Source organism: Miscanthus floridulus, chromosome 6 (assembly GCF_019320115.1).
Source record: "Miscanthus floridulus cultivar M001 chromosome 6, ASM1932011v1, whole genome shotgun sequence".
Lineage (NCBI taxonomy): Eukaryota > Viridiplantae > Streptophyta > Magnoliopsida > Poales > Poaceae > Miscanthus > Miscanthus floridulus.
The window spans coordinates 94,614,247-94,641,969 of NC_089585.1; the positions used below are offsets into that span (position 1 = coordinate 94,614,247).

Consider the following 27,723-nt stretch of genomic DNA (forward strand, 5'->3'; position numbering starts at 1 on the left):
GGATCCGTAGGACTCAATCTTTCTCTTGTACAAATTAGAGCACCAGCGTGTCTAAAGCAGCGGCGAAGCCAGTGCATATGTGTCGGGGTCATGCGACCCCGATAACTTTGTATGAATCAGTGGAACCCCGCGTATTCCGGTCAGCTACGACCCCATCAAATTGAGTTCATGAATCTGTACGACCCCGGCAGCAGTTTAGTCTAGATTCGCCGCTGGTAAGTGTGGAACTGATTCCGAAACAACCTGAAGACAGAGTGTTTCCATGGTCCATCACTCTCTTCCATTCCGTGTACGAGGTAAGTGTCCAGTCATTGACGTGAATTTCGATCCCAAAACAAATTAGAACACATGACATGACTAATAATAAGTCTTTAACCCTCGTGTATACAAATTAGAGTACCATGTGTCTAAACATAGTACAAAGTTTGATTTCTAGATGATTTGAAACACGCGACGTGATCGCTAAATAAATCTTCAAGCCAATAATCGCCCGAAGAACTTGGCAACCAGCTGACCCTACGGATATAGAGTACAAAAATAAATAAAATTAAAACTTCCAGAAGTGATTGCTGGTCGTCGAGAATAAAATAAAATCAAAAGAGGTCTGAAAGTTGTGGAGTTCCGAGTGCCTTATTTCCGTCACTTTTTCCTCGGTTCCGCGTTTGCCAGACGAGACGAAAAAGAACGTGGGAGCGTATCTGAATGAATCCGAGCGTGCAAACGCAAACACTTGGCGCACGCAGAACGGTCAGGTGTAGCAGTCCGCGGAACAAGTTTTACAGCCGTAGGAGGAGGAGGAGGAGGATTCGCAAACACTTGGCGCTGCTCGGTTCTCGTATTGGGAGCAGTTGGTTCGCGGCTTGCCCTGCCCATGGCTCTGCTTCTGTGAGCCTGCACTGCATGATGTCTGCATCCGCACACTGGGACACACCCGAAGAAAAGAAAAAGAGAAGAGGTAAGGGCATGTTTGGAACATAGTTTTTTCATAGGAATTTTGGAGGATTTCATTCCTCTGGAAAGAAAGCCTGTGACTACGTTTGGAACGTAGGATTCGTAGTTTCCGTTCCGGAGGAAAGGCTTTCAGCTACGTGTGTTTCACGGGAAATAAAACATCCACCGTGACCCAAGGGAAAGCTTCTCTCTCGTTTTCTCCGTCGCCTCTCTCTCTCTGACTCCTCCCTCCTGCCATGGTGATTGAACCCTAGAGAAATTTGGCACGAACAGGTGGAGATGGCAAACCAGCAGCAGCGAATCGGCCCATCCCCACGAAATCCCCCTCTCCCCGCTTCGTCTCTCCCTGCAACTCCATCGGGCTTGATGTCCACCAATCTGGAGGAAGTCAAGAAATCCACGAACCAGGTAGGATTTGATGCAACTCCATGTAGTGTCGCCAGGAGAGAAGGGGGTTTGTTCCACGGCCGTGCCTAGGACTACTACTTGCCTGCTTGCTCTGTGCCTTCCAACTACTTTTGTCAGCCTGATCTACTTGTGCATGGGTTGCTGTCTTGCCCTTTTTGTTTTTGTCAACCTGTGTTTCATCGATTATTATTGTTGTACATATAGGTCCTTTCCGGAATTCCGGTGGCTTGCTTCCCCTTCAAAAGTAGTTTTATTTTGCCCTTGTTTTGGATCTGGATCCGAATTTGTGGATCCGGCAACACATGTTCTATTTAAAGATCTGATCTATGGAGTCCTTTTATCTTTTCCCTAAGTTTCTGTAATAGATGTTATTTTTGTGTGCTTGTAACTAGGAAGCACTCTCTCCGGTTACTTTTATAGCAGTTAGCACAAGGAGATAGCACTTACGTTTTGTATATTATGCCTCTAGATTTTTTTTTCTCCTGGTAGGATCTCTAATATCTGTTATTTAACTTATTTTAAAACTGGAATTTTCATCATGTTTGTCATAGGCACCTCAAAGAATAGAGCTAAGTGGAATCACCAAAGGAGGCTATATCTTATTGAACTCTTAAAAATCCATGATGTGCCTAGATTTCGGACACACAATGCATGGAGTAAGGATGCTTGGACTAGTATTGTGGCTCAGTTCAATCAGAAATTTTCTTTGTCGTTCTCTATTGGACAAGTGAAACAAAAGGAGCAGGATATGAAAAAAGAATTCCGTACCATAAAAGATTTGGTGGCAGAAAGTGGTTTTGGCTGGGATTCCGATAGAATGATGGTGACGGCACCACCAGATGTTTGGGCAGCAATGGAGGCACGCAAGAATAAGGACGCTATGTTTTGGCGAGACAAGTCATTCCCGTACTATGATTATCTGTTTGCTTTATATGATGGTGAGTTGATATGAGCCTGATTAGTTATTATTTTCACTGGATGTGATTACAGTACTTACGACCACTCTAAAATATTGTCATAATTTTTACAGGGCGTTATGCCGAAGGAAGAAGTTGTCGTGGTATGGATCATTATGCCAATAAGGCAATATCGCCTTCACAAGTTTCTCCTGATGTGCACCTGCAGTCACCTTCAGCTAGTATACCTGCTCCTGGTTCTTTCAGTTTTGATATTGAAGAGGACAGGGATGATACTAATTGGTTTGGTAATGATGCATTTACTCAAGAAACACCAGATGGACCATCTTCCATAAATATAGCACCACATGTTTCTGAACAATTTGAAGAAACTCTTCGTCACAGTGCCCGGCCATCTAGTTCAACTCCGGAGGCAGTTGATGGTAAGCGTGATAAAAGGCAAAAGACCAAGCACACTATTACAACTGAACATTTTCATGAGAAGTACTTGAAGCTGAAAAAACAAGAGATTGAACGATTCGCTGCCATAGAGGAGAAGAAGCTAGATGATCCTTTCAGTATAAAAAAATGCATCACTGTACTTGAGGGGCTTAGTGAGCTACAAACTGGAGATATGCTAAAAGCAGCAGACATCTTCAAAGACAATCCGTCAAACAGGGAAGTTTTTCTCTCAATTGGTTGTGATGCATTACGAGTAGGATGGTTGCTTAGACAAATTTAGATTACCTAAGCAAACTGATATTTTGGTACACTTTTGGTTCATGTGCATATATGCTCACATGATTAGGATTAGCATCCTGTAGTGACTGGTTTACAGTACCTGTCACTGGTCTTTTGTAAAGTACTAAACTGCAGTACTGATAATTACCAAGAAATTTCAGTACAAGCTAACTAGGTATGCTAATGCATAGGGATGTTTAGGATTAGCATCCTGTAGTGACTAGTTTACAGTACCTGTCACTGTCATTTGTAAAGTACTGAACTATAGTACAAGCTAACTAGGTATTCTAATGCCTAGGAATGTTAAGTTACATGGTAGTACATCATTATCGCTGAACTGTACGTCTTGCAATGTAATCTTCCCACATCATGTTTGCTATGTGATCTCGCATCTCATTTCCAGCTTGTCGCAAGTTGTTAAATGCTGGCACATCATTACTGTATTGGTCATCTCCTTCTGGTACATCAGTCATGTTGCTTTGATTGATATCTGTGGTAGCACCATGTACCAAACTAGCATCTCCATTGTGTAACCGAATGAAATTGTGTGTTAAACAACAAGCTACAGAGATATCAACCTGTGTCTCTATGGCATATGCTGAAGCAGCTTTTAGTATAGGGTACCTCATTTTTAATACACCAATAGCTCTCTCTATATGATTTCGTAGTTGTGCATGCCGAAGGTTGAATAATTCCTTTGGATTTTGTGGTTTTTGACCTGCTCTTCCTTGTTCTTGTAAGTGATATCTAGTCCCACGGTATGGAGCAAGAAATTGTGGTGTATTTGCATAGCCTGCATCTACAAGGTAGAATTTACCAGGGGGGACACTAAATCCATGGTTAAGTGCATCATGTAGAACTCTTGCATCAGAAACAGACCCCTCCCAACCGGCATGGACAAGCACAAATTTTAGATCGAAGTCACATGCAACCATCATGTTCTGTGATAGACCTTGCTTTCTATTTCTATATGGTTCTTGTTTTGCAACAGGAATAGTCATTGGAATATGAGTGCCATCGATAGCTCCAATACAGTTCTGTATATATATTAATGAAGTCAATATAAAAGGCCCACTTTACATGTATTAAATATAATTAAATTGACATGAAAGTGAACTATTTTTTTTATTACCTGAAAGTATGGAGAAAATTTAGGCTGCCTTAATATACGATGTGGGTGTGGAGAAGGCAAGCATATGTAGTGGCATGTGAGTTGTGTAAGTGCATTGAGCACTGCTGCAAAGTGACGGCTAATTGTTTCCCCACTATGTTGGAATTGATCTTGTAATACTCGATTGCTTGCATTTTTGATACTGCATAAAGGAATATAGCTAATTGCTCTTCCACCGAGACATACCTTGAATCAACAAGTCCTTTTTCACGCAATCTTTGAACCAGAGCTCGGAAAATCTCTCTCTCCATATGGAATCGCCTTTGGCATAAGACTTCATGCCCATTTAGTGTTTCATCAATAAATGTGGCTCCATTCCGGACTGATGTATGTATGGCTTGCCTTTGTGGTGATTGGGATGAACTAGCTTCTTGTAAGGTAGGGAGTACGAAGAGAAAAAATTCCTCTTCATTTTTTGATCTACGCTGGTAGCTTGAATCCATAGAAAGAAATCTATTGTCTGTGATGGATGGATGAGAGAATGGCAAAGTTATTATATTGCTGGACAACACACAATGCTGACCGAACAAGCTTATATATAGCAGGAGCAGCAGGGTGATGTAGCAATGCCAGGGTAAAAAAAAATGCAGACCAGCAACGCCACTTGCAGGGCTCCAACGGCTAACTTAGCCAACGGCTATTTCCTCCTTGCATGGGAAAACGTGAATGTTCAAAATTTTCCTGCAATCCAAACAGCAAACTTCAAGTATTCCTCTGTTTTAGATTCCTGCGTTTTTTCGCTTTATACTACATCTTATTCCTGTGTTTTTTCTATTCCTCTGTTTTCCATTCCTGCGTTCTAAACAGGCCCTAAGACAGCGAGCGGCCCTGGTAACAAAGAGGCATCATCAGTTCTTTATGGCACCAGCAAGCTAGCGCTGCCGCTATACCTTTCATGATTCAGGCCGTTGGTCACCGCTGGAAGTTCGTTACACCTGCACACCGGCGACCGGTACGTGTGCTCATTAACGGCATGTTCGGCCGGTATTAAAGTCGACTGGTAAATCGACTAAAGTTGTTTTGTTGTGAGAGAAAAACACTGTAGATAAGTGAACGGGCATTAAAACCTTCTGCCAGTTGGGCGCGGCAGTATCGGGCCCAAATTAACATCGAGCAACGGCCGGAACGAGCTGAGCGCATGCAATGCGCACAAAACTCTCGTGCGGTCGTACGAAAAGAGGGCCGCTCACATGGGCTGCATGCACGAGTGAGCAATCAGCCTATTCTTCCTCCCTGCCAATCAATCAATCAAGCAGCTGGACCCGTGACTCCGTCGAAATTCCGGGAAAACACTGCATCGCTAGTCCGCTACGCCGACGACGTCTCTTTCACTTGGACTTATCTGGACTGCTATCATGCACTCACTGATGCACATTGTAACGATGGATTGGTGCCTCCCTCGGCAGCTGGAAAGCCTGGAGTATACCAGTATCGTATGGTTTAATTTCTGAAACCAGCCATAGCTAACCAAAATGTTGTTGCATCTGTTTTCTGATGAAGGGGGTACAGTTATATACAGTGTGTGTGAAAAATCTTCCTGACGATAAGGCAGTGGTGTTCGTCGCTACTCGGTCTCGATCGATCTGTGTCCTCGCTAGCTGCTCCTCGGTTTACCTACGTATATACGATTTAAAATCAAAGTAACTAAGTAAGCACTGGTGTGGAGGTTGGCTACGAGAACATTGATAGCTCGACCTAGTAGCGCAATAATATTAATAATGCCAAATCGGCGTCAACAGGACCCCTCGATCTGGTTTAGCCGCTCGTTCATGTCCGCCTATAGCTAGCTAACGTACGGTTCGGTAAGCACGGATAATTGCATGCCATGATGATATAGGAGAAGGTGATCACGTCATTGAACAGAGGATGATAACCTAGAGCTGCTAATTAACATCCCAGAAGCTAACACGATGTTTATTTAGACCCTGTTTAGTGGAATGGAACTCTAGAAAAAAAAATTGTATCTAGAGCTGCAGGAATGTCAAATACATTTATATGACTTATTTTATTTATTATATAGTTATATTAAACATATAAAAAATTAAATTACTTTAGTTTAGATGATAACTGTAGATGCAGCATAGATCTTGAAGTTGGGATTGTGCTAAATGGGTCCTTACAGAAAACAAAACGGGATCTTACTTGGGAAGTCAAACATACATTTCAAATGGACATAGTATCTATTTACTTGGGAAATAATATAGAGCGAAAATTTTCTTGGTCCTTCATCGCTCACAACTGTTAGGGATCCGTAGGACTCAATCTTTCTCTTGTACAAATTAGAGCACCAGCGTGTCTAAAGTGTGGAACTGATTCCGAAACAACCTGAAGACAGAGTGTTTCCATGGTCCATCACTCTCTTCCATTCCGTGTACGAGGTAAGTGTCCAGTCATTGACGTGAATTTCGATCCCAAAACAAATTAGAACACATGACATGACTAATAATAAGTCTTTAACCCTCGTGTATACAAATTAGAGTACCATGTGTCTAAACATAGTACAAAGTTTGATTTCTAGATGATTTGAAACACGCGACGTGATCGCTAAATAAATCTTCAAGCCAATAATCGCCCGAAGAACTTGGCAACCAGCTGACCCTACGGATATAGAGTACAAAAATAAATAAAATTAAAACTTCCAGAAGTGATTGCTGGTCGTCGAGAATAAAATAAAATCAAAAGAGGTCTGAAAGTTGTGGAGTTCCGAGTGCCTTATTTCCGTCACTTTTTCCTCGGTTCCGCGTTTGCCAGACGAGACGAAAAAGAACGTGGGAGCGTATCTGAATGAATCCGAGCGTGCAAACGCAAACACTTGGCGCACGCAGAACGGTCAGGTGTAGCAGTCCGCGGAACAAGTTTTACAGCCGTAGGAGGAGGAGGAGGAGGATTCGCAGGCACGAGGGCTGGCTGGCTGGCTGGAGCCCAACTGGCCGTGCCAACAAGGCGCCAAGGCCTACGGCCTACCAAGCTGGTTCCGTTCCGTCCGTGCCCACCTTTTGGCTCCCGGGCCCGGCCACCGCATGATACTTTTCTCGCAGTTTTTTCTCCGACCCGGAGAATGAATTGTGGAGGGACTGGCCAGTTGGAAATTCGAAACTGCAAAGCCTTGAACGCTTGGTCAAGCCAGGCAGCAGCCTCGAGCAGCGACGAGAGCCAACCGTTAGCTGAATCGTTGGTCAAGGGCTCGACCGCAGGTTGGAGACCCCCAAAACCACACTGTATTGGGAGCAGTTGGTTCGCGGTTTGCCCTGCCCATGGCTCTGCTTCTGTGAGCCTGCACTGCATGACGTCTGCATCCGCACACTGGGACACACACCCGAAGAAAAGAAAAAGAGAAGACAGCGAGCGGCCCTGGTAACACAGAGGCATCATCAGTTCTTTATGGCACCAGCAAGCCAGCGCTGCCGCTATACCTTTCATGATTCAGGCCTTTGGTCACCGCTGGAAGTTTGTTACACCTGCACACCGGCGACCGGTACGTGTGCTCATTAAAACCTTCTGCCAGTTGGGCGCGGCAGTGTCGGGCCCAAATTAACATCGAGCAACGGCCGGAACGAGCTGAGCGCATGCAATGCGCACAAAACTCTCGTGCGGTCGTACGAAAAGAGGGCCGCTCACATGGGCTGCATGCACGAGTGAGCAATCAGCCTATTCTTCCTCCCTGCCAATCAATCAATCAAGCAGCTGGACCCGTGACTCCGTCGAAATTCCGGGAAAACACTGCATCGCTAGTCCGCTACGCCGACGACGTCTCTTTCACTTGGACTTATCTGGACTGCTATCATGCACTCACTGATGCACATTGTAACGATGGATTGGTGCCTCCCTCGGCAGCTGGAAAGCCTGGAGTATACCAGTATCGTGTGGTTTAATTTCTGAAACCGGCCATAGCTAACCAAAATGTTGTTGCATCTGTTTTCTGATGAAGGGGGTACAGTTATGTACAGTGTGTGTGAAAAATCTTCCTGACGATAAGGCAGTGGTGTTCGTCGCTACTCGGTCTCGATCGATCTGTGGCCTCGCTAGCTGCTCCTCGGTTTACCTACGTATATACGATTTAAAATCAAAGTAACTAAGAAAGCACTGGTGTGGAGGTTGGCTACGAGAACATTGATAGCTCGACCTAGTAGCGCAATAATATTAATAATGCCAAATCGGCGTCAACAAGACCCTTGATCATGCTCGATCTGGTTTAGCCGCTCGTTCATGTCCGCCTATAGCTAGCTAACGTACGGTTCGGTAAGCACGGATAATTGCATGCCATGATGATATAGGAGAAGGTGATCACGTCATTGAACAGAGGATGATAACCTAGAGCTGCTAATTAACATCCCAGGAACGTCAAAGTAAAGACGACGCCCTAGAATCAGTGTATTTTCCTGATGATCCATGAGAGCTAGGTGGCTAATTAGCGAGAGGCCTGAAGTTTTAAAAGCTCAAACCTACCTATTTGGACGAGCTTACAAATTTATATTCAAATGTTAGATTAGCGGAGGCAAATGCGGATGTAGCACTGGCCAGCCAGGGCGGCTGAAGCCCTCTACTCTACCCCTCCGATCATCCACTTCAGCGATAGAAGATTGAAAGAAAGGGTTAGAATAGAATGAAGATGATGAGAGGAGTCAGGAGACCCTCCTAGCCCTAGTAGTTGTTACTAGGTCCACACCTCTCAGCGGAGTTTTCTTAAGAAGAAGAAGAAGAAAAACTTTTGTTTCTGATTCAAATGCTGAATACAGGAACAGGAGATTCCTCCCAATGCAAGCCGGGGAACTTGGAGCGTAATAAGCAACCAATTAAGCCTTCTTCGTCCGGGGTGGCTGCAGCTACTGCTGCTAATCATCAGCGGTCAAGGGTTCTGGAAGCAATATATTTTGTACAATTAAAACATGCAGCCATGCATGCAGGTCAGTTCGCTCGCGAACCCGACATCCGACCCGTCTTTAGGGCGGGTGGGCGGGGCTGGCGGACTCGAATCTCTGGTGCAGCCTGTCGCGATAGAGACGTCCAAGAATCTGGGCCAGGTCAGTTTACGCGGCGAACCCCGATCGCGATAAAGGATACGGAGCTGTCTAACTGTCTTTAGCCAAAGGCGTGAGTCCGACGAGCCAGCCCAGCTGACGCACGCACGCAGCAGCAGCACTGCAGCACAACCGTTGGTTTCGGGGTGCACCACCACGGTCCAGGGGCTGCAAATGAAAACGAAACCAACGAGCTGTGCGACGAATATATGCCGTTATCTTATCATGGATCTCACAGCGTACGTACGTACGTGCACTCTGCACTGGCACCAGCAGAGAGATTCCCTCCCGTGTGCTCCAGAGAGAATCACGCGTTGTTCCTCCCTCCTGTCTTCGGTGATGTGAGATGCTCGATACTTTCTGCACATCATGGAACAACGTCGGTGCATGTTTGTGTCTGATTCTGATACGTAAGTAACGGCTAAAAAATGTTTTGGGTTTTGGATGCGAAATAGGAGCACTAAAATGGGCTAAGAGCAACTTCCGAACAGGCCCGTAACTCAATCCGATACTTTCTGCATAGCGATAGCGGTTCTTTTCATCTAGTTTTCCCTAGGGTTCTTCGTACTAATCCAAGCGTTCCGACGGTTTGGTTTCTGGTTGTCCTCCGCTTTGTACTGCTCCCTCCGTTCTAATTTATAAGTCTTTTTGACATTTCCAGACAAACATATTTTAAGGTGCATAGCAAAAGCTGCGTAATAACTAAGAAAAAGCCAAAGCGATCTATAATTGAAGTTAGAGGTGGTAGTTGAGTATCGGCAATTTCACCTCCTCTTCTCTTTTCCAGGCTTGGCGGCTTCTTTTCATCTAAACCTACGTTTTGCTCGGGGCGTTTTGTTCGACCCAGCTGAGCTTGACATGCAACCAAACACCAAGCCCTTGGTAGCTAGGGGGAAAAAGTCCAAATTACTCCCCTCAAGTTTGGCATAGGTCCATATTACCTTCTAAACTTACATTTGATTCAATTTACTCCCTCTAGCTATTTCAGTTGGTCTAGTTTGCCCCTTAACATAATTTGTTAAAAAAAATTCAACGTATTAGTTGAGTCTTAATATCAACTTTTGTGACATGATAGAGAACACCATAAGTTATGTTAGAAAAATATATCTTAACTTTTTGCCACTATTTTGATAGCTTAGGAAATTTAATAATAAATTAACACTAGAGATACAATATCGTATAAAACATAATGATGATAAATTCATAGTGCATTTTTCTAACACAAAATACAATATCCTCTATCACCTCACAAAATTTAAAACTAAAATATAATTTGTACATAGAGAAACAAAAAAGAAAAATCTCTTTAAGGTGTTGATTGGACCAACTTAAATAATTGGATGGAGTAAATTGAACCAAATGTTAGTCTGAGGGATTATTTGGACATAGGCCAAACTTGGAGTGAGTAATATGGACCTTTACCTAGCTAGGGCCATAGTTAAACTCTTGCCTAGCCAGGAATAAATCCAAGAATCAAATGCACTATAAGCTACTCCATTTATGCTATACTATGCGGACAATGTCTTGCTGAGCTGGTCCAAATGGACACGTCATCGTCTACTCAATTCAGGGTTGCTAAAAGTTCCGAGTACTAAAACTTCAATACCCAACTTTTCATGATCTTTGCTAGATTGATAATCAGTTGCTGAACTAGGGTAGGATTCTCAAACAATAAGCAACGTCAAAACTGCACCCACAATAGCTCCGGGGGAGGGGATACTCATGTATGTTTCATCACGGCCTAGAATTCAAAGAGAAGATAAAACATGCTCACAGCACATACAGGGCTTTCCCTTGTCAGTGCCAAACGTTACAAACGATATCCATAGCAGCTAGTAGGGCTGATGCCGATTCTTGGTTTTCTTTTGCTGCTTCCACACTAGTGAACTAGAGATCCAAGATTTGTTTATCTCTGCAATTTCGTCAGAGCGCCAGCAGCACAAACGACCATCTTCACCTCCTGTCCATCCAAAGATGCCCCTGTTTTGCCCAAGGCTCTCATGGATTCCTGCAGAGGGGTACACGGACCTAACAACTCCTGTATGGCCTCCTTCAAGGATTGCTTCGGCTGGACCAATTGCTCCTGCATGATCATTTCTTAGAGGGAAGTAACCTAACGTCCCTGCAGCTGTGCCGCCAATCAACCATAGCCGGTCATCAGGCATAGAATAGTGACAGTCAACGAAATAGTCAACCTGCCATATGAAAAGAAAGAGTAGTAGAAATTGAGAAAATGGAAAAAATACCAAATATAAAAGAAACAATAGAAGGTGCAAAAAATAATAATATCCTTGATACGTTCAAAAGTAAACATACAAATGATATGATTTTCCTCAGTGCTAACTATGCCCTTGGAAAAAGGGCTCGAGGCAACCCAAGCGAAATAAAACAGTAGTTTGATGGATTATATGAAAATAAACAGAAACAAGAATTGAATCTGCATGAATAAGACAACCAAGATAGTTTCACTGGACAAGTGTCATCCCAGGAACAGATATCTAAAGCTGGATAACCATTACTAGAGAAGTACAACAAGACTCATCTCTCAAGAATCAAACACGGTAGAGAAAATTCCTTATTTGGTCTCCAAAATTCACTGTCTTCCCTCCTTGGCCTTGAAAAAAATAGATTCTTTATCTATTTGACACTGGGTTCATTATTTAGCCCACTGTTAGTTCTTGCTGTTGAAAGTGTTAAATCATTGATGAAATGACCCTTTTGCCCATCATGAGTTTTTAGGCACCATATATCCTAGGAAGCACCACACCAGGCTTTTGAGCATTTTAAGACCATATATTATTTTGATGGATTGTTAATGTAAGTGACATTTATGATGTAGTAGCATGTAAAGTGGGGTAAAAAGAATACGATGAAATGTATTGTGGTACTAGTGTCAGCCACGTATTTTTTTTAAAAAAAAGAAAGGTAATAGCTATTGTCTACTAGTGTTAGCCTCAGCAGTAGACCAGTCATTGGGGAGGGTGTGGGCACACCCGCGCTTCTCCACACTCAAATCCAAGTAGCTGATGCCCACTCTATACCCTCCCCAAAATTACCCAAATCCAGCTGCCCATAATCATTGGTTAATGGGGATGATCCGGGTAAGAACTCCATGTGCCGCAAACCTGAGTCACACGGGCTCTGCGTGGGGGCCCAGAAGAGCTCCAGCCCCACCAGATTCTTCTGTCTCCATCACTGCCGCATGTTAGGATTTGGGAGAGATGACAAGGAGAGATAGAGAGGGCCATGCATGCGACCCTGGCTGTTCAGTCCTAAGGGGCAGCTGAATGTATCAAGGGCATTTTCTTCCTTCTGTGAATAATCTGATCTCAGTTTAAGAAAACATATGGATGGAGCTCACCGTAGGGCCAAATGAGGCACAAATAATGAATCTAATGTCAAATAGCGAAGAAATATTTTCCAAGGCCATGGAGGGAAGCCGATAAATTCCAGTGCTGTATAAGGAATTTTCTCAACAAAGTAACCACTAAGTTTGAATGCCTTTTTCATTGCGTACCTTGAACCACAAGAGTCAAGAGCAAAAGTAGCATGGGAAGTAATTATTTAATTCTGGCAAGGAGTGCTCTGAGCAGCTAATGCTGCTAGAATGAGGTTTACATAAAAGATGGGAAGTTGGAGATGGGGCAAAAATCATATCCTTGGAGGACTGTATATTTGGCTCATCAAGCCTAGCCATTCAGTTCTAGCAGCTTTATAATATTGTCAATGAGAAAGGCGTTAATATTGCATGTCAATTTGAAATTTACCTTAAGAATTGATGGAAATGCTGAGTCGATCAGTTTTACCAATGAGTGTGATTCAGTTATATCGAACTTCATCCAAGGATACTTATTCTATTCAGTCCTTGAATGCAGCAGTGAACTTCAGAGGTATTACTCGTGTATAGTCCAGCATTCCAGCTAAGACTTGGTTCTTTTGTTGTGTAGAGGAAACTGTACAACAGTTGTTCTTCAACTGTTGTGTTGCAGTTGATGTTTGGAATATAATTTCACAGATTCTAGATGTACAGATCGGCTCTGATTTTGAGCCAGTTGCCAAATAGTAGAAATCTAATAAGAAACATGCTACGAGAAATGTCTGTTATGCAGATATTTTATGGAGCTTATAGAAAACTCGAAATACTCTTTGTTTTCAGGGAGAATGCTGATTGGATGTGAAGAGGGTGCTAAGAGCTGAGGTGAAGATGATGATAAGATGTGGAATTCTGTACAGACAGGAAGACCTACCAAGGGTGGATAATGGATATCATAAGAATGTTGGACAAGTTGATGAAAGCACCAATCAGGATTGGATGGCAATCAACGTCAAGGTGATCAGAGCTAGGAAGATGTTCAGACATGACAAATGTATCAAGCTGAGTGGCATCCCTTTCCTGTGTAGATCTGAGGAATTCTGAGCAGGATAGGGTGATGGGAGCATTAGTCTTGCTGGTACTTAGTTTATATAATATAACCTGAACTCGAGTGGTGTGGTGGGTGCGCGTTCAAATATGCTATTCTGTTGGCTTTGTTTCACATTGAAATAAAGCAGGGGGCCTTATCTCTAAATAAACTAATATTTATTTAATTACCAGAAATGCTTTATAATACTCCATCTGTCCCAAAAAGTAAGGACTTTTGAGTTTGTCATAAGTCAAATTATCCTAAGTTTGACCAAGCTTATAGAAAAGAACAATAATATTTACGATCTCAAACGAGCACCATTAGGTCCATTATGAAATATTTTCATATTTTACTCTTTTGATGTGGTAGATGTTAAAACCCTTCATAAATTTAGTCAAACCTAAAATATTGACTTAAGACAAACTCAAAAGTCCCTAGATTTTGGCAGAGTAATATATATGAAACTGTCCATCAGCATACATCAAAGCTCCATGCGAGGCCGAATATCATAAATGTACAAAAACAAATACATGCATTACTGATCCTAATGAATACTCACATGATCAAGGTTCCACCTATCAGTGGCCAAGGAACGAGCATCTTCTATATTCAATTCTCTAGCCCCGTCATTCCAGTCCCAGACACTGCAAGAATGTAAGGAAAACAATGTAATTGTCCAATGTTCAAGCTCTCATACTTGGATTATTTGAATTTTTTAGGGTTTGATTGGTTGCCTGCATTAGCATGTATTCAGGCTTGTGCAGTGCAGTTTACCCATGTTTGGTTGCCTGCAGAGGCTCTTGTGCAGGCTTGCACAGTGCTCAAAGCAGACCAATGCATTAACTAGTATGCTAAATTTTTTCCGTATTAGACAATGCAGATTTGCATAAGCCGATGGGCATACAAAAATAAATTATTTACACATTCTGTACATTTACTAGAAACATGAGACCATTAGTAGAACATAGAAGGTGACTATATGCAATAAAATGTAAATAAACAAACACAATTTTACCAGAAGCGGCTTTCCTATGCAGGACAACCAAACACGAAGGCACTGCATACATTTATGCTGGCTTAGGTTGTGATGCATAAGGTCTAGTGCAGACTAAGCCTAAACAGGCAACCAATCAGACTGTAGGAAAAAAGGGATGCCTCATGAGTCATGAACTCATGACTATCAAGGCAATGAGTAGAAAGCTCAAACAAATGTCTTTACCAAGTGTATGATTAAGGGCCTATTCGGCACAGCTCTACCTGGGTAATCACAGGCACCAAGAGTTCGTGGAGCTACCTGGGGCAGTGTTTTGTGGTAGTCTTTTTTTTTGTGTGTGTGTGTGTGTGTGTGTGTGTGGGGGGGGGGGGGGGGGGGGGGGGGGGGGGGGGGGGGGGGGGCGCATGCCGCCGGCCGCTTGTTAATAAGAAAGGTGTGGCACCAGGGTTCAAAGGCCACATTGGTGAGGGCATACCAGGCACTCTTACCACCAGGCTACAGCTCAGTTTGCAAAAACGAGATCCAAACTAGGAGGAACTAGGAAAATGGGTTTTCATTAAGAAGAAACAAGCACCCAAATTCAAGTTATCGAGGACACTTTATTTTAAGTTACAGATTCCAAATCTGACGTGGTGCTGAGAGCTGGAGCTCTCCAAATGGGGTAATAAAATAAAAATCTAACAATGCACAAAGAAGCTACCTTAATGTCTCAATATGGGTTAAACACCAAAGCTTCTGATATGTATTCCCAAAAAACCCCACTTTGGCAACAGATGTTTCCGCATTCATAACCTATGGGAGATCAATTATCAGAGAGCAAACACCAGAAATTGATACAAATTATGGAGAGAAAAAATGTCACAACAAGTAAAGATAACCTAAAAGCACAATCTTGTATAACATCTGAATTAGTATTTAGCACAAGTTTACTTGCCAACAACAAGCTAGAAAGAGCACCAGCTACAAAAAGCTGTATCAGTTGTTTAATGAATTAGTTTTTAATGATCACAGGACCACTATAAAGATTCAACAGCATGATAACATTGATATAGAGGACCACAAGGAATATTGCTCAAAGCTCTTTGGAATAGGTCACTACTAACTATAACAAGTATAGAAGATTGAACACTTAATTTTTTTGACAAGTTAAAGATGACAAAGTATTTAAGATACAACTATGAGTATAAGCATACAGATAGCAGATGATTGTCCTCGTCAATATCACCATCAGTGTCAAAAACACATATTAATCCATCAACTGCCGCAGAAATGAGTTTACTTTGTTGATGTGGTGCGAATTTGACCTGTCGAACGAAAATAAAAATAAATCATCCACACTAGAAGTTGCAAGAGCCATGCGCCTGGTATAAATTGAGTCAATGCAAAAGTAGATGTAACGTAAAAATAGCATATTGATGAAGTGTATAGTGCTTAAGGGGCAAAAGCAGATTGTGTGATTGTCTTTAAAGAACTGACACAATCTTGTTCTCTTTAAATACACTGTGCATGTGAAAGGTTCTTGTTTGGTTTTGGTAATTGAGTGACAACTTAGGTGGACTAATTGTGTTTATGTGAGATACACAGGTGATTAGTCCACAGGTACATGTGTATGAGCAACATATGCCATGGAGGTGAAAATGGCTTGGAGATGTTGCAAAGCTCACACATGTGATGATGAAGGAGCTTATTGCACATGAGACATGACATTGAGTCATGTGATCAAGGTGGAGAAGATCAAGACAAGACTTGGCTTGATGGACCGGTTGCAAGCGTGAAGGGCAAGTAGAAGGCTTTGGAGTGATGGACCGCGTGGCGGTGAAGCTTGAGCAAGACTTGGCGCCGATGGACGATGGCAACGGTGAAGAGTAAGTGAAGTCAAGATCGATGAACCAATATGATCACGTGATGATATGAAGTGGATCATATCATTGTTGATCGTGTTGGTGCATGTGTTGCATCGACGTTGGAGGAGATGAAATGGAATGCGCAAGGCAAAGGTATAACCTAGGGTATTTCATTTCACCAGTCATAGGTGTGTAGAGAAGTTTATGACCAGGTTTAGGATAGATGGCCGTACTATCAAGAGGGGCAAACTTGTTTGCATATCGGTCATCTAGTGCCACTCGAGTGATCTAACTTTGCATCGTCGCTAGGATCGAGTGGCGTGGCAAGTTGAGTGGCTAACATCCTTTGGGAAATGATTGTGAAAAGCTAACACACATACACATGGTGGTGTACACTTGATGGTGTTGGCACATTTACAAAGGAGGTGGTGTTTGCAGGGGTGAGATGGGTTTTGGGTCCCTCTCTCCCTCCCGCCGAGCTTGCTCGGCGGGATTCGGCGCTTTCGGGAAAATGGAATGCCTACTTTCTATTGCGCCGGATGCAAATTCTTGTGGTTAGCACACTTGAGCAAGGGTGAAGAGAATGAAGGAGATGCCAGCGTCGGTCAAGTGACCGGACGCTGGATCCAAAAGCACCGGACGCTGTCTGCCTGCATCCGGTCGCGCTGACGTGGAGTGTAGCAGTAGTTGGAGAGTGACCGGACGCTGGTGCTGCGTCCGATCGCGTTCGACCGGACGCGTCCGGTCATGCTCGGGAGCTTACTGGAAACGACCGGACGCTGAGGGTCCAGCGTCCGGTCAGTTGAAAGCTGCTGCGTCCGGTCAAGTCAAGTGACCGTTGGAACCAAGACACGTGGCCGTCTGCGGGCGACCAGACGCTGAGGTCCAGCGTCCGGTCAACACGACCGGAGCGTCCGGTCAGCCCGACCGTTGCCCAGTGAAGGGGTAACGGCTAGTTTAGCCCTTGGGGCAATAAATAGAAGTGGCCTTCGGCCATGGCTGGTGCGGAGCACCTTGGGGGACTTTGTGTCCATGCTTGAGAGTGCTTAGGAGCCCTCCATCTCACACATACTTGATAGCGATCATCCGATTGTGTGAGTGAACGATTCTAGTGCGATTGCATCGTGAGGTTGCATCGAGTGGCACTAGGTGATCGAGTTGCAAGCCGGTGGTGCTTGTTACTCTTGGAGGTTGCCACCTCCTAGACGGCTTGGTGGTGGTCTCCGTCGAAGCCCGCAAGAAGCTTGTGCGGGGCTCCGGAGAAGAGCTTGTGAGGGGTACTTGTGCTCGCCCCGCGGGAGCCGCGAAGAGCAACTCTAGTAAAGCGTGTCATTGAGCTACCCTCACTCAAGGGGTAGGTTCTTGCGGCGCCCGACGTGCGGGCTTAGCGGGTGATGCTAATTAGCCGCCGAACCACCAAGTGAGCGGTCGACACAACGGGGACTAGCGTGTTGGCAAACACGTGAACCTCGGGAGAAAAATCATCGTGTCAACCTTGTTCTTCCCGTTGGTTTGCATCCCCATTACACAAGCTTGCAATTACTTTTATACATATTAAGCTTGTGTAGTTGCTCTTGTAATTAGATAGCTTGTGTAGCTTGCTAATTACCTTCTTGCTTGTGTAGCATAGAAGTAGCTCCCTTGCGTGGCTAATTTGGTTTTAGTAACCTTGTTAGTCACATTGCTTAGTTTGTGTAGCTAAGTATTTGCGCTCTCTAATTAGGCATTGGTTGTCTTGTTATTGAGCATTGCTAGTGAGCTTAGTTAGCTTTGTGCTTTTGCTTACTAGCATGTGTAGGAGCTCCCTTGTTGCTTAAAATACTAGTGGCATAGGTTTGTGTAACCTTGCTCCTATAATTGTTTAGGAGAGCTCTAACTAGCCCGGCACCTTTGTTGCATAATTGTTATCTTTGCAAGGTGCTAGTGAACATATATAGTGGGGTATAGTCTTGGCTAGACCGATAGTTTTAATTCCGCATTTGTATCGGTTAGCCGACGCGATTAAGTTTTAGAAAAGACTATTCACCCCCCTCTAGTCGCCATCTCGACCCTTCAGCATGTTACAAGAACGTATAAGTTGTTCAATTCTTAGGATAATAACTGTTTCTAAAAAAGAAAAATAAAATAACAACACTGCAAGGACACATGAATTTTTTTTCCTAAAAAAAGATAAGTTAATGTTGGTGCGAATATCATCTGCTAAACCTTCATATAAATTGATTAGTCTGAAGCAGAGCTTTTGTTCAGCATGTGTCATGCTCTACAAATAATCGTTTGTATCCAGCTTCACATTAATTATTAGTGTCATAATACTAACAGTTCTTAGTATGAATAAAAAATACTGAGGGAATCGCATTATTTAATACAAGTACAAATACTATGATACAATTCTTTGGTTTGAGAGAATTTCTTTTCAAATTGATCAATGAAAAAATGCAAATAAACTTGGATCAACAAGAATAATACGTACTTGTGTCACATCATCCATGTGGGATTCCTCTAAGCATGCAATTTGTTTTGAACTTCTCCAATCCCAGAATAAAACCTATAATGAAGTGATTAGGAGATCCAATATTAATTAAAAGTTAAAAAAACATATCAACCAAATTACAACACCTCCATGCCAAAAGATGCAGATCGCAGACCAACTAAAGTGCATAATTCTAGCTACCATGTGTGATAGCTTGGAAATGTTTATAAGCTGAAGATACCAGAAGCAAATGACTTTAAGTTATATACTACGACGATGAATAATAACTTTTGGATAATATAAGGTTAGCAACATTGGGAGTATGGGATTCCCACAGCAAAAATGCCTTCCTTGGTAAGAGAATCCAAACGCCTAACTTGCACCATACATGTAGAGAATTCAGGACAAACTACATATAACTTAAAGCCTAGTGGGATAAAATAGAGAAACTAATTGCGAGTGTCTATACATAGGGATCATGACGGAAACTATCGGTGACATGTGATTAACTCTTCAGGAAAACTAATGATATGGATATCCCTGTTTGGTCATCCAAGTCTCCCTCCCTCCCTCCCTCCCCTCCCTTCCCTCCCTCTGCTTAGGGACCTTAGCGTACGATCTGGGCTGTTTCCCTCTCAACTTTGGATCTTAGCACCCAATCAGTCTGTCTGTACTAAGGATGAGTGGATGACAGCCTGTATTCGGAGTTTCCCTGGGGTTGGTACTTGGTAAAGCGAAATGGGGGCCACCCTAGCCCATTGAGTGCTCTACCTCGGGCCATCGACATCATACGCTCTAGGGAAATAGATTTCGCAGAAAACCAGCTATATCCGATCTTGGTTGACCTCTCTGATATTGATTCCATAAATCATGGGAGATTGGTTTAGCTTGTGTAGGCTAGTAGGTGTTTGTAACCCTTGATCGGTTTAATTTATCAATCTATTACATGTGAAGTTCCTATGTTATCATGGTATCACGAGAGTTCATCTCCTGTGAGCAACTGCTTCCGCACCACAACCCCTAGACCCCAACGCACTTGCCCTGGCTGCCATGGCCAGTCATGCCATCATCACCGACGCCAACCCAACGACAACACTGAGGCAACTGCTGCCCACGAACACGACGCAGCAGTTGGTCGCAATTGCGAAACCCACACGATCATTGCCAATGTTGCAGCCCGTGCCACGCCATCACTTGGTTGGAGTGCAATGCAAGTTGGTGACTGCACTCGAACGTGAGGCCACTGTAGCCTGCAAATGTGACTCTGTCGGCTAGTATGACGACGTGTTCGACAACGACGGCGCCTCCATCCACGATGACACCGAGCAATACGAGTCCGCAGTCATCACCAACCTACATGCCCAGGCTGTGAGAATTCAAGACATTTGGGCCCTCGTGCCTTTGTTCTCAATATCCTCTCGACGCACTACAAGTGGTGCGACCTCATGCTCCTCACTTGCGGCCTCTTCTCCCTCACTGAAAATGTACTGCATGATACCGTATTCCCCCTGCGTCCCCTCATAGCATCCCATGAACTGTGTTGTCCTTTTGTGGATGTGCAGCATGGTCTCCCCTTAGCTCAGGGAGATCATGCACAACAGTGGCACCATGGCATGCAACACATCGGTTTACATCGAGTGGCAGTTCCTAGGTAATCACGAGACTCGTGCCCTTCACCTCGTCGCTAAATTTCACAATCTTGTGCAAGGCAACCTATCCATCTCCGACTACTACCAAAAGATGAAGGGCATGGCCGATGCATTCGCCGATCTCGGTGAAGTTGTTCTTGACCGTACCCTCATCTTGAATGTCCTTTGTGGCTTTGTTCAAGTGCTTCCAGTACATTCCACCATTCTCAAACAGCAATAGCCCTTCCCCACGTTCATTGAGGTGCCCTTCGAGCTGCCCTCATCGCCACCAACTCCAAGGGGCTCCTCTACAGCAAATGGGGTGCCCACTGGTGAGCCACCTGCTGGCTAGCAGGGTTCCAACCAGGAGAGCTCGTTACCAACCGGACGTTGGCCACCGGCAGCGCCATGGCAACTACTCGTCCAACTCTGGGCTAGCTCAGTGGCCATCCTTCTACAATCCTCGACTAGGACTATCCAGATGTGGCCCGATCCAAGATGCCTAGTGCACCCTTCACTAGGTGGTCCGCAGCAGCAACATGGCCCACTCGAGCAGCAAGAGTTGCTGGACTCGCCCGGGCTTACCCTTGGCATCGCTCTGCCAGCGGCTCGGCGACCGTCACTCTTCTGGCTTCCACCTACTTCGTGCCTCTTCCCATATGACGCCATACACCAGTAACATCTCCTTGTTTTGTCCGCCACATTCCCATTTTCCTTCATCCCATTTGTCCGCCAGAGCTATTGCCACCTGACCATTCGTCGGTTCACCACTGACAATAATTGTTCTGTGGAATTTGATTCTCTTGGTCCTTCACAGATGGTCAGGGCCCCGCTCTACCTATTGCATCTTCCGACACTTCGTCCATCTGTGCCCTCCTTGCTGTTGCTCCCACCACCCTTTAGTTTAATCTACCAATCTATTATGCATGATATTCCTATGCTATAAAACACCAATACATTTCCAATTTTTATTCAAGAAATATGTACAGCTAGGATCAACTAAATATCTAGTGCATAAGAACCACATGGTGCACATGCACCTTCTTGGTGGTTTGTACAAAAGCAACACAAAAATGTCAAACCAAAAGCTTCCTAGATGTAGTCGCCTGGATGTTGCATCAAACTTTAGAATTTGCAGGTCCAAATTGAAAAGTGTGCCAAAAGAAAAATAGAACAAACGGAGATATGTGGTCCGTACTATAACATATTAACATTTGTCTTTACCTTTCCTTTTCAGTTCTTTTTATTTAACATTTGATAAAAAAAAAATCACATCTTGGTTATCCTCAATATTGACAGTATTTTTTTTTCTCGAAACTCAATGTTGACAGTAATTGAACATGAAATTTATGTTTAATGTTTGACAAAATATCACATCTTGGTTACCCTCAATGTCGGAAGTAATTGAACTGGTTTAATAGGAAGCACGCAGTGCTGAAAGCTCCCACACAACTACACAAGGTGGGGTCTAGGGAATGGAATTTCTAGACATCCTTACCCTTACATAATTCTACAGGGAGGCTGGTTCAAACCCACGACCTCCAAGCCACAAGTGAAGAGAGATTACGACTGCAGGCCCACCCATCTTTGTTGTACTGGTTTGATATACAAATGAAAAGTTTGTGCACATATCTATAGAAACATGAACAATGCAGGTCTATGATGAATACAAGAAAACCCTAAGCTAATATGTCTTCCCTAATATTACAAATCTACTCGGTTACCTGGGCATTAGAGCCAGCAGCAAGTAGGCTACCACTTGATCCACCAAAAGAGAAGGTAAACATTTCTTGTGACGCGCCTCCTCTTAGCAAAGATATCTGGGTAACATTTAGAGATGGTGAACGGTTGAATTTATAACATACAGAACTTTACACAAACAGACATACTTACTGGTACAAAAAAGAGAAACAAAAAACTAAAAAAGCTTGCCATACAGCACACTGATCATTAATGGCATATCAAATCCTGAAATGCATGCAAAGTGGTAAAACTCTTGACAACAGGGACACATGTAGCATCTAATGAAGTGCTATATCATTACATTAGTAGCTAATTAGATAAAAAATGTAAATCATATTCAACAGCAATGACATTTTTCATATTGAAATGAAGAATTGATACTGTCATAAAGTTGTAACAAAACTATGTCATCTAAGTTCAGCAAACTGCATAAGTTCATTGTAATGATGGTCACAAAGGCAATCCAAAAATGACATCACATTTTTGAGTTGAACTTCCATTTACTTCTCTAATTTTTCTCTTTCTTTTGAACGGGAAGATAGTTTCGAGTTGCCCAGTATAAAGAAAAGTAGGTACAAACTACGGATAAATATACTCGGTTTTCCATCAACTGGGATCAATGCCAACCCAAATCAAGCATGAAAACAAAAACAGAACTTGTTTGAGTAGTAGAATTTACAAAGCGAACAGAAGAAATAGTCATGGCACTAACTGTTTTAAGCAGGAGTAGGGCAGTATTCCAATATGAATGCATAAGCAGTAGCAATAAAGTGCACATGCCAGCATATATTAATCTAAACGTAGAACAAATGAGCAAATGACTAAATGAAGTGAACATGAATATAGCCATTATGTTAACAAGAACATGAAAAAAAATCGAACATAAGAGTACATAACAGAAATATTGACTAATTTCCATTAGCATGAACAATTTCGAACATAAGAGACCGGAAGGTCCCGGGTTCGAGTCGCGGAAGGTCCCGGGTTCGAGTCGCGGTCTCCTCGCATTGCACAGGCGAGGGTAAGGCTTGCCACTGACACCCTTCCCCAGACCCCGCACAGAGCGGGAGCTCTCTGCACTGGGTACGCCCTTAAGAGAACATAACAGAAATATTGACTAATTTCCATTAGCATGAACAATACATAACCATTTCAGGGACACACGGTCATGGTCACAGTGTTCAGATGTTCTACGCCTCTAGCCTGTAGGGTAATATGAATATATGATTATCTTTTTCATTTTGTTTGTCAAATATGTAGATGTGGTAGTCTTATTATTTATTAAGCAATCATACACACATACAACGAAAACTGACATGCTGACAAGAATATTCATCAAACATAAAGTATTAGAAAATAACCTGCTTAAAGCTTCTTGTATCCCAAGCTCTGACAGTTCCATCAGAAGAACAAGAACAGATTACTTGTGGTGACGATGGAGCTGAGAAGGAGATTTCATGGATTGTTCCTTCGTGTCCTTTACATTCCCCTAGATACTGTCCAGTTTCCGGAGAATAAAACTTTAGTGCATTTGTTGACAAGGAAACTGCAAGCGTTGAGATCTCCTGGCTTGTTACCAGATATATCCACGAAGAAGCAAAAGGGCATCAGCATCAGTACTAGAAAGCACGGATAATATCAATTATATATACAATACAAAACATGAATAAAAATAGGAGTGGGACGATTACAAGCAATAACCGTATAGGTCATCAACATCCCAATTTGTCTACGGAATGTGGTGTATAAGATTATAACCAAAGCGTTAACTATCAGATTGACCAAAGTGGATGAAAAGATAACTCGAGCTAATAAAAGACCATTCATGCCTGGCCATCATATGTTGGATGGAGTTCTTATTCTGCATGAAGTCCTATGTGAACTTAGGGAAGGGTATCATTTTGAAACTGGATTTTGGGGAAGGCGTATGACATAGTTAGTTGCAAACTTGCAATTTCCTGAAATATGTATTACTAATTACTAAGGAAAAACTTTTCTCAAAGATGGATAGGCTGCATGGTAAAGGCTGTTGAAGGAGGCAGAATATCTATTAATAGGGTGTTTAGTTTGAGGAATCACCCCATCCTTGAGGTGGTGCATCATGAGTCCGTCCCTCAAATTTGGTGGAGTGACTTCATTTCCCATCTCCTCATGCTTACACTAATTATTAGCTTGTGGTTTGAGGAATGAAGTGATGATGGATCAACCCATTCCATTTCACAAGCCAAACAAAAAAGTGAGTGAAAAGATGATGGACTACTCCATTCCTCAAATCAAAGTACCAAACACCCAATAACTTAAATGGGGAAAGGGGGTGAATTCTTTAGAAGCTACAAGGGTTTGAGACAGGGGGTCCCCTGTCCCCTCTTATGTTCAACCTCGTTGGAGATTCACTATATGAAATCCTAATCAAGGTCAGAGAAAGCCAAATTATCTCAGGTCTGCTTCCACACCTGCCTGATGGAGGTTTAACTCATCTCCAATATGCTGATTGTACAGTGTTATTCTTGCAAATACTGAAGTTTGTTAGTCGCTGAATTCTCACTCTTGGTAGTAGGAGAATTCTTACTTCATCGAGTAGAGGATGACACTAGGAGTTGGGGCAATTTTCTTGTCTATTTCTCACACAAGCTCACACAAATGCACATACCAACCTGAGGGGTTGTGGGTTACATATTTATAGACTGCTAGCCAGCCAAGCATATGCCAAGATGCTAGTCTAAGATGCTAATATGCTGTCCTCTAGTCTAAGATGTTGTCCTAAAAACAGAAAAACAGCCACAAGGACCATGTGAGCAACAACAGCCCCACAAAGACCAGCCACACATGACTTATCCATCATTCTCCCCCCTAAGTCTTGTGCGTCGTCTTGTGGGAGAGTTGAACCATCCCGGTCCTGGAGCAGAGCTCAAGGAACTTGATCCTCTCAAGGGGCTTGGTGAGCAGGTCCGCAAGCTGGTCCTTGGTGTTGATGTAGTTCGCCTTGATGCTCCCTTCCTCCAAACAGCCTCGGATGAAGTGGTACCTCACCCGGATGTGCTTGCTGCGTTCGTGGAACACGGGGTTCTTTGCCAGGGCCAGAGCGGACTTGCTGTCCACCCTGAGCTCCACCGCTCTAGTGTCTCTGCCGAGGAGATCACCAAGCAGTCGAGCGAGCCAGAGCGCCTGAGTCGAAGCGGTGGAGGCCGTATGTACTAGGCCTCGCAGCTGGACAGGGCCACCACCTGCTGCTTGACCGACTGCCAGCTAACGAGGCCACTTGCCTGAGGAAGAAGAGGATCCCGCTCGTGCTCTTGCTGGTGTCGATGTCGCCGGCGTGGTCGCTGTCGCTTGTGTACCCGACGAAGTGTGCCGCCCCAGGACACCTCGGGTAGTAGAGGCCGTGGTCGAGAGTCCCCGCAACCGTAGCGGATGATCCTCTTCACAGCCTGCTGGTGCTCCGTCTGTCGGTCGCTGCATGAACCGACTAACGTAGCCGACGGAGAATGCCAAGTCGGCCGTATGTGGGCGAGGGTAGCGAAGGCTCCCCACAAGGCGCGGTACTGTGTAGCGTCCACCTCCTCCGTCGTGCTGTCGCGGCTCAGCTTCAGGCCTCTCCTCCATCGGAGTGAGAGCTGGGTTGCAGTCGGTGAAGCCCAGCTAGCTCAACGACGCGCTTGGCGTAGGCGGTCTGTCGAAGCGTGATCCCGGAATCATCCTGGTGCCACCTCGATGTCCCAGGTAGAAGGAGAGAGGCCCCAGGTCACTCATCTGGAAGGTGGCCTCATCTCTTCCTTGAATGCCGCCACCATCCGCATCCCTTGGTGCCGGTGATCACCAAGTCGTCGACGTAGACACCCACCAGCAGGGCATTTCCTCCATTGCCCCGTCGGTAGATGGCCGCCTCGTGCGGGCTTTGCTCGAAGCCATCCCCTTTAGCGTGGAATCCAACTTGGCATTCCACGCCCCTCCGGTGCCTGCCGCACGCCATAGATGGGCCTTGCGCAGGCGGAGCACCTTGCCCTCCTTGCCGGGGATCGCAAATCCCGGCGGCTGGTGCACGTAGACCTCCTCCTTCAAGTCGCCGTTAAGGAACGCCGACTTGACGTCCATGTGGTGAACACGCCCGGCCCTCCTGGGCAGCTAGCGCAAGGAGGAGTCGCACGGACTCCATTCGTGCCACGGGAGCAAAAGCGTCGTCGAAGTCGACCCCCCTCCTGCTGCACGAAACCTCGTGCCACCAAGCGAGCCTTGTGCTTGACGATGGCGCCGGCTTCATCCCTCTTCAACTTGTACACCCACTAAGGGTGATCGCGCGGTGACCACGAGGAAGGTCAGCAAGCTCCCAGGTGCGGTTCTTCTCAACCGCATCCATCTCCAACTGCATCGCGGCGCGCCATGCCGCGTGTCTCTCGGCCTCTGCCAAACGACCGAGGCTCGCCGTCGTCACACGCAAGGTGCAACTGCGCCTCCAGGTCGTGAGGCCACCGGTCCCGGCACCGGCTGGTCGCCGAGAAGGTTCTCCACCGTACGGTACCGCAACGGCTCCCTACCGTCGTGGTACGCGTCGACGCGCTCCTCGTGTGAGAGAGCGGAGTAGTAGCGAGCTCAACCGGGCCGTGCTCGACACGAGCTGGTGGTGGAGTAGACGTGCCCCGGAGTGGTGGCTTGCCTGGCGGTTGCTGGTAGTGTCGTGGCGTTGCCGGCTTGTGGTGGAGGCCGGCGAAGAGCTCATCGATCAGCGCGATGGTCCTGGCTGGAGAGAGTGGTGCTGTCGGCGTAGCAGGTGCCTGGGGCCTCGGTGGAGGCTCGGAGGACTGGGGTAGCGCGCTCGCCGAAGAAGAACTGCCTACTCACCCAGACTCCCTCGAATGTGGACGTACTCGATTAGTCTAAGTCGTCGTACGTCGGAGTCGAAGCCGTCGTCCAACTGCCTTGTCCCACGCCCATCCTCCGCCCTTCGTCGAACACAACGTCGCGCGCCTTGTGCGCACACGCTGTCGTCTTCGGGTTCGAGGATGCGGTAGGCCTTCGAGCCCTCCTCGTAGCCGGTTTATGAACACTCCCGGAGTGCATCCTGTAGTCCGAGCTTGCTTGATGTGGCCAAGCTCCTTGGCGAACGCGAGGCAGCCGAAGACCCGCAAGTGGGAGACCGCCGGCTTGCGCCCATGCCAAGCCTCGTACGGCGTCCTGCCGTCGAGCGCCTTGGTAGGCGAGCGGTTGAGGATGTAGACGGCCGTCACCACCGCCTCTCCCCAGAAGACAGCCGGCATCCCCCTCTGCTTGAGGAGGGCCCGAGCCATCCCCACAACCGTCTGGTTGCGCCGCTCGACGACGCCGTTCTGCTGCGGGCTGTACGGCGCGGAGTAGTGGCGCTGAATGCCCTCGTCAGCGCAGTACGACGCGAATTCAGCCGCCGTGAATTCGCCGCCGTTGTCGGTGCGCAGCACGCGCAGCTTGCGGCCGCACTCCGCCTC

The 27,723-nt window shown here is 45.1% G+C and overlaps 1 protein-coding gene and 2 pseudogenes across 1 annotated transcript; 1 reads left to right on the plus strand and 2 right to left on the minus strand.

Annotated features, from left to right (window-relative positions):
* The first annotated feature begins 1,230 nt into the window (after positions 1-1,230).
* LOC136458681 (L10-interacting MYB domain-containing protein-like) lies at positions 1,231-3,249 on the plus strand (annotated as a pseudogene).
* Positions 3,250-3,298: 49 nt separating this feature from the next.
* Positions 3,299-4,610, minus strand: LOC136458680 (uncharacterized; annotated as a pseudogene).
* Positions 4,611-10,623: 6,013 nt separating this feature from the next.
* On the minus strand, positions 10,624-26,359 carry LOC136460840 (WD repeat-containing protein GTS1). Its single transcript, XM_066460391.1, has 8 exons — positions 26,264-26,359; positions 23,629-23,844; positions 22,249-22,344; positions 18,897-18,971; positions 15,776-15,886; positions 15,283-15,374; positions 14,148-14,232; positions 10,624-11,380 (listed from the first exon to the last, which is right to left on the minus strand). Exons 1-8 carry the CDS (start codon positions 26,357-26,359, stop codon positions 11,018-11,020), a joined length of 1,134 nt encoding a protein of 377 aa, XP_066316488.1. The 3' UTR covers positions 10,624-11,017.
* Between the last annotated feature and the right edge of the window lie 1,364 nt (positions 26,360-27,723).

Excerpts from the sequence above, each read along its gene's own strand:
- LOC136460840 (XM_066460391.1), bottom strand. The coding sequence starts at position 26,359 with ATGGACGTCAAGTCGGCGTTCCTTAACGGCGACTTGAAGGAGGAGGTC. Across the intron at positions 18,972-22,248 it reads CTGCTGGCTCTAATGCCCAG|GTTTTATTCTGGGATTGGAG; the intron begins GTAACCGAGTAG and ends ACTTCATTATAG. Across the intron at positions 15,887-18,896 it reads ACATGGATGATGTGACACAA|GTCAAATTCGCACCACATCA; the intron begins GTACGTATTATT and ends TTCGTTCGACAG.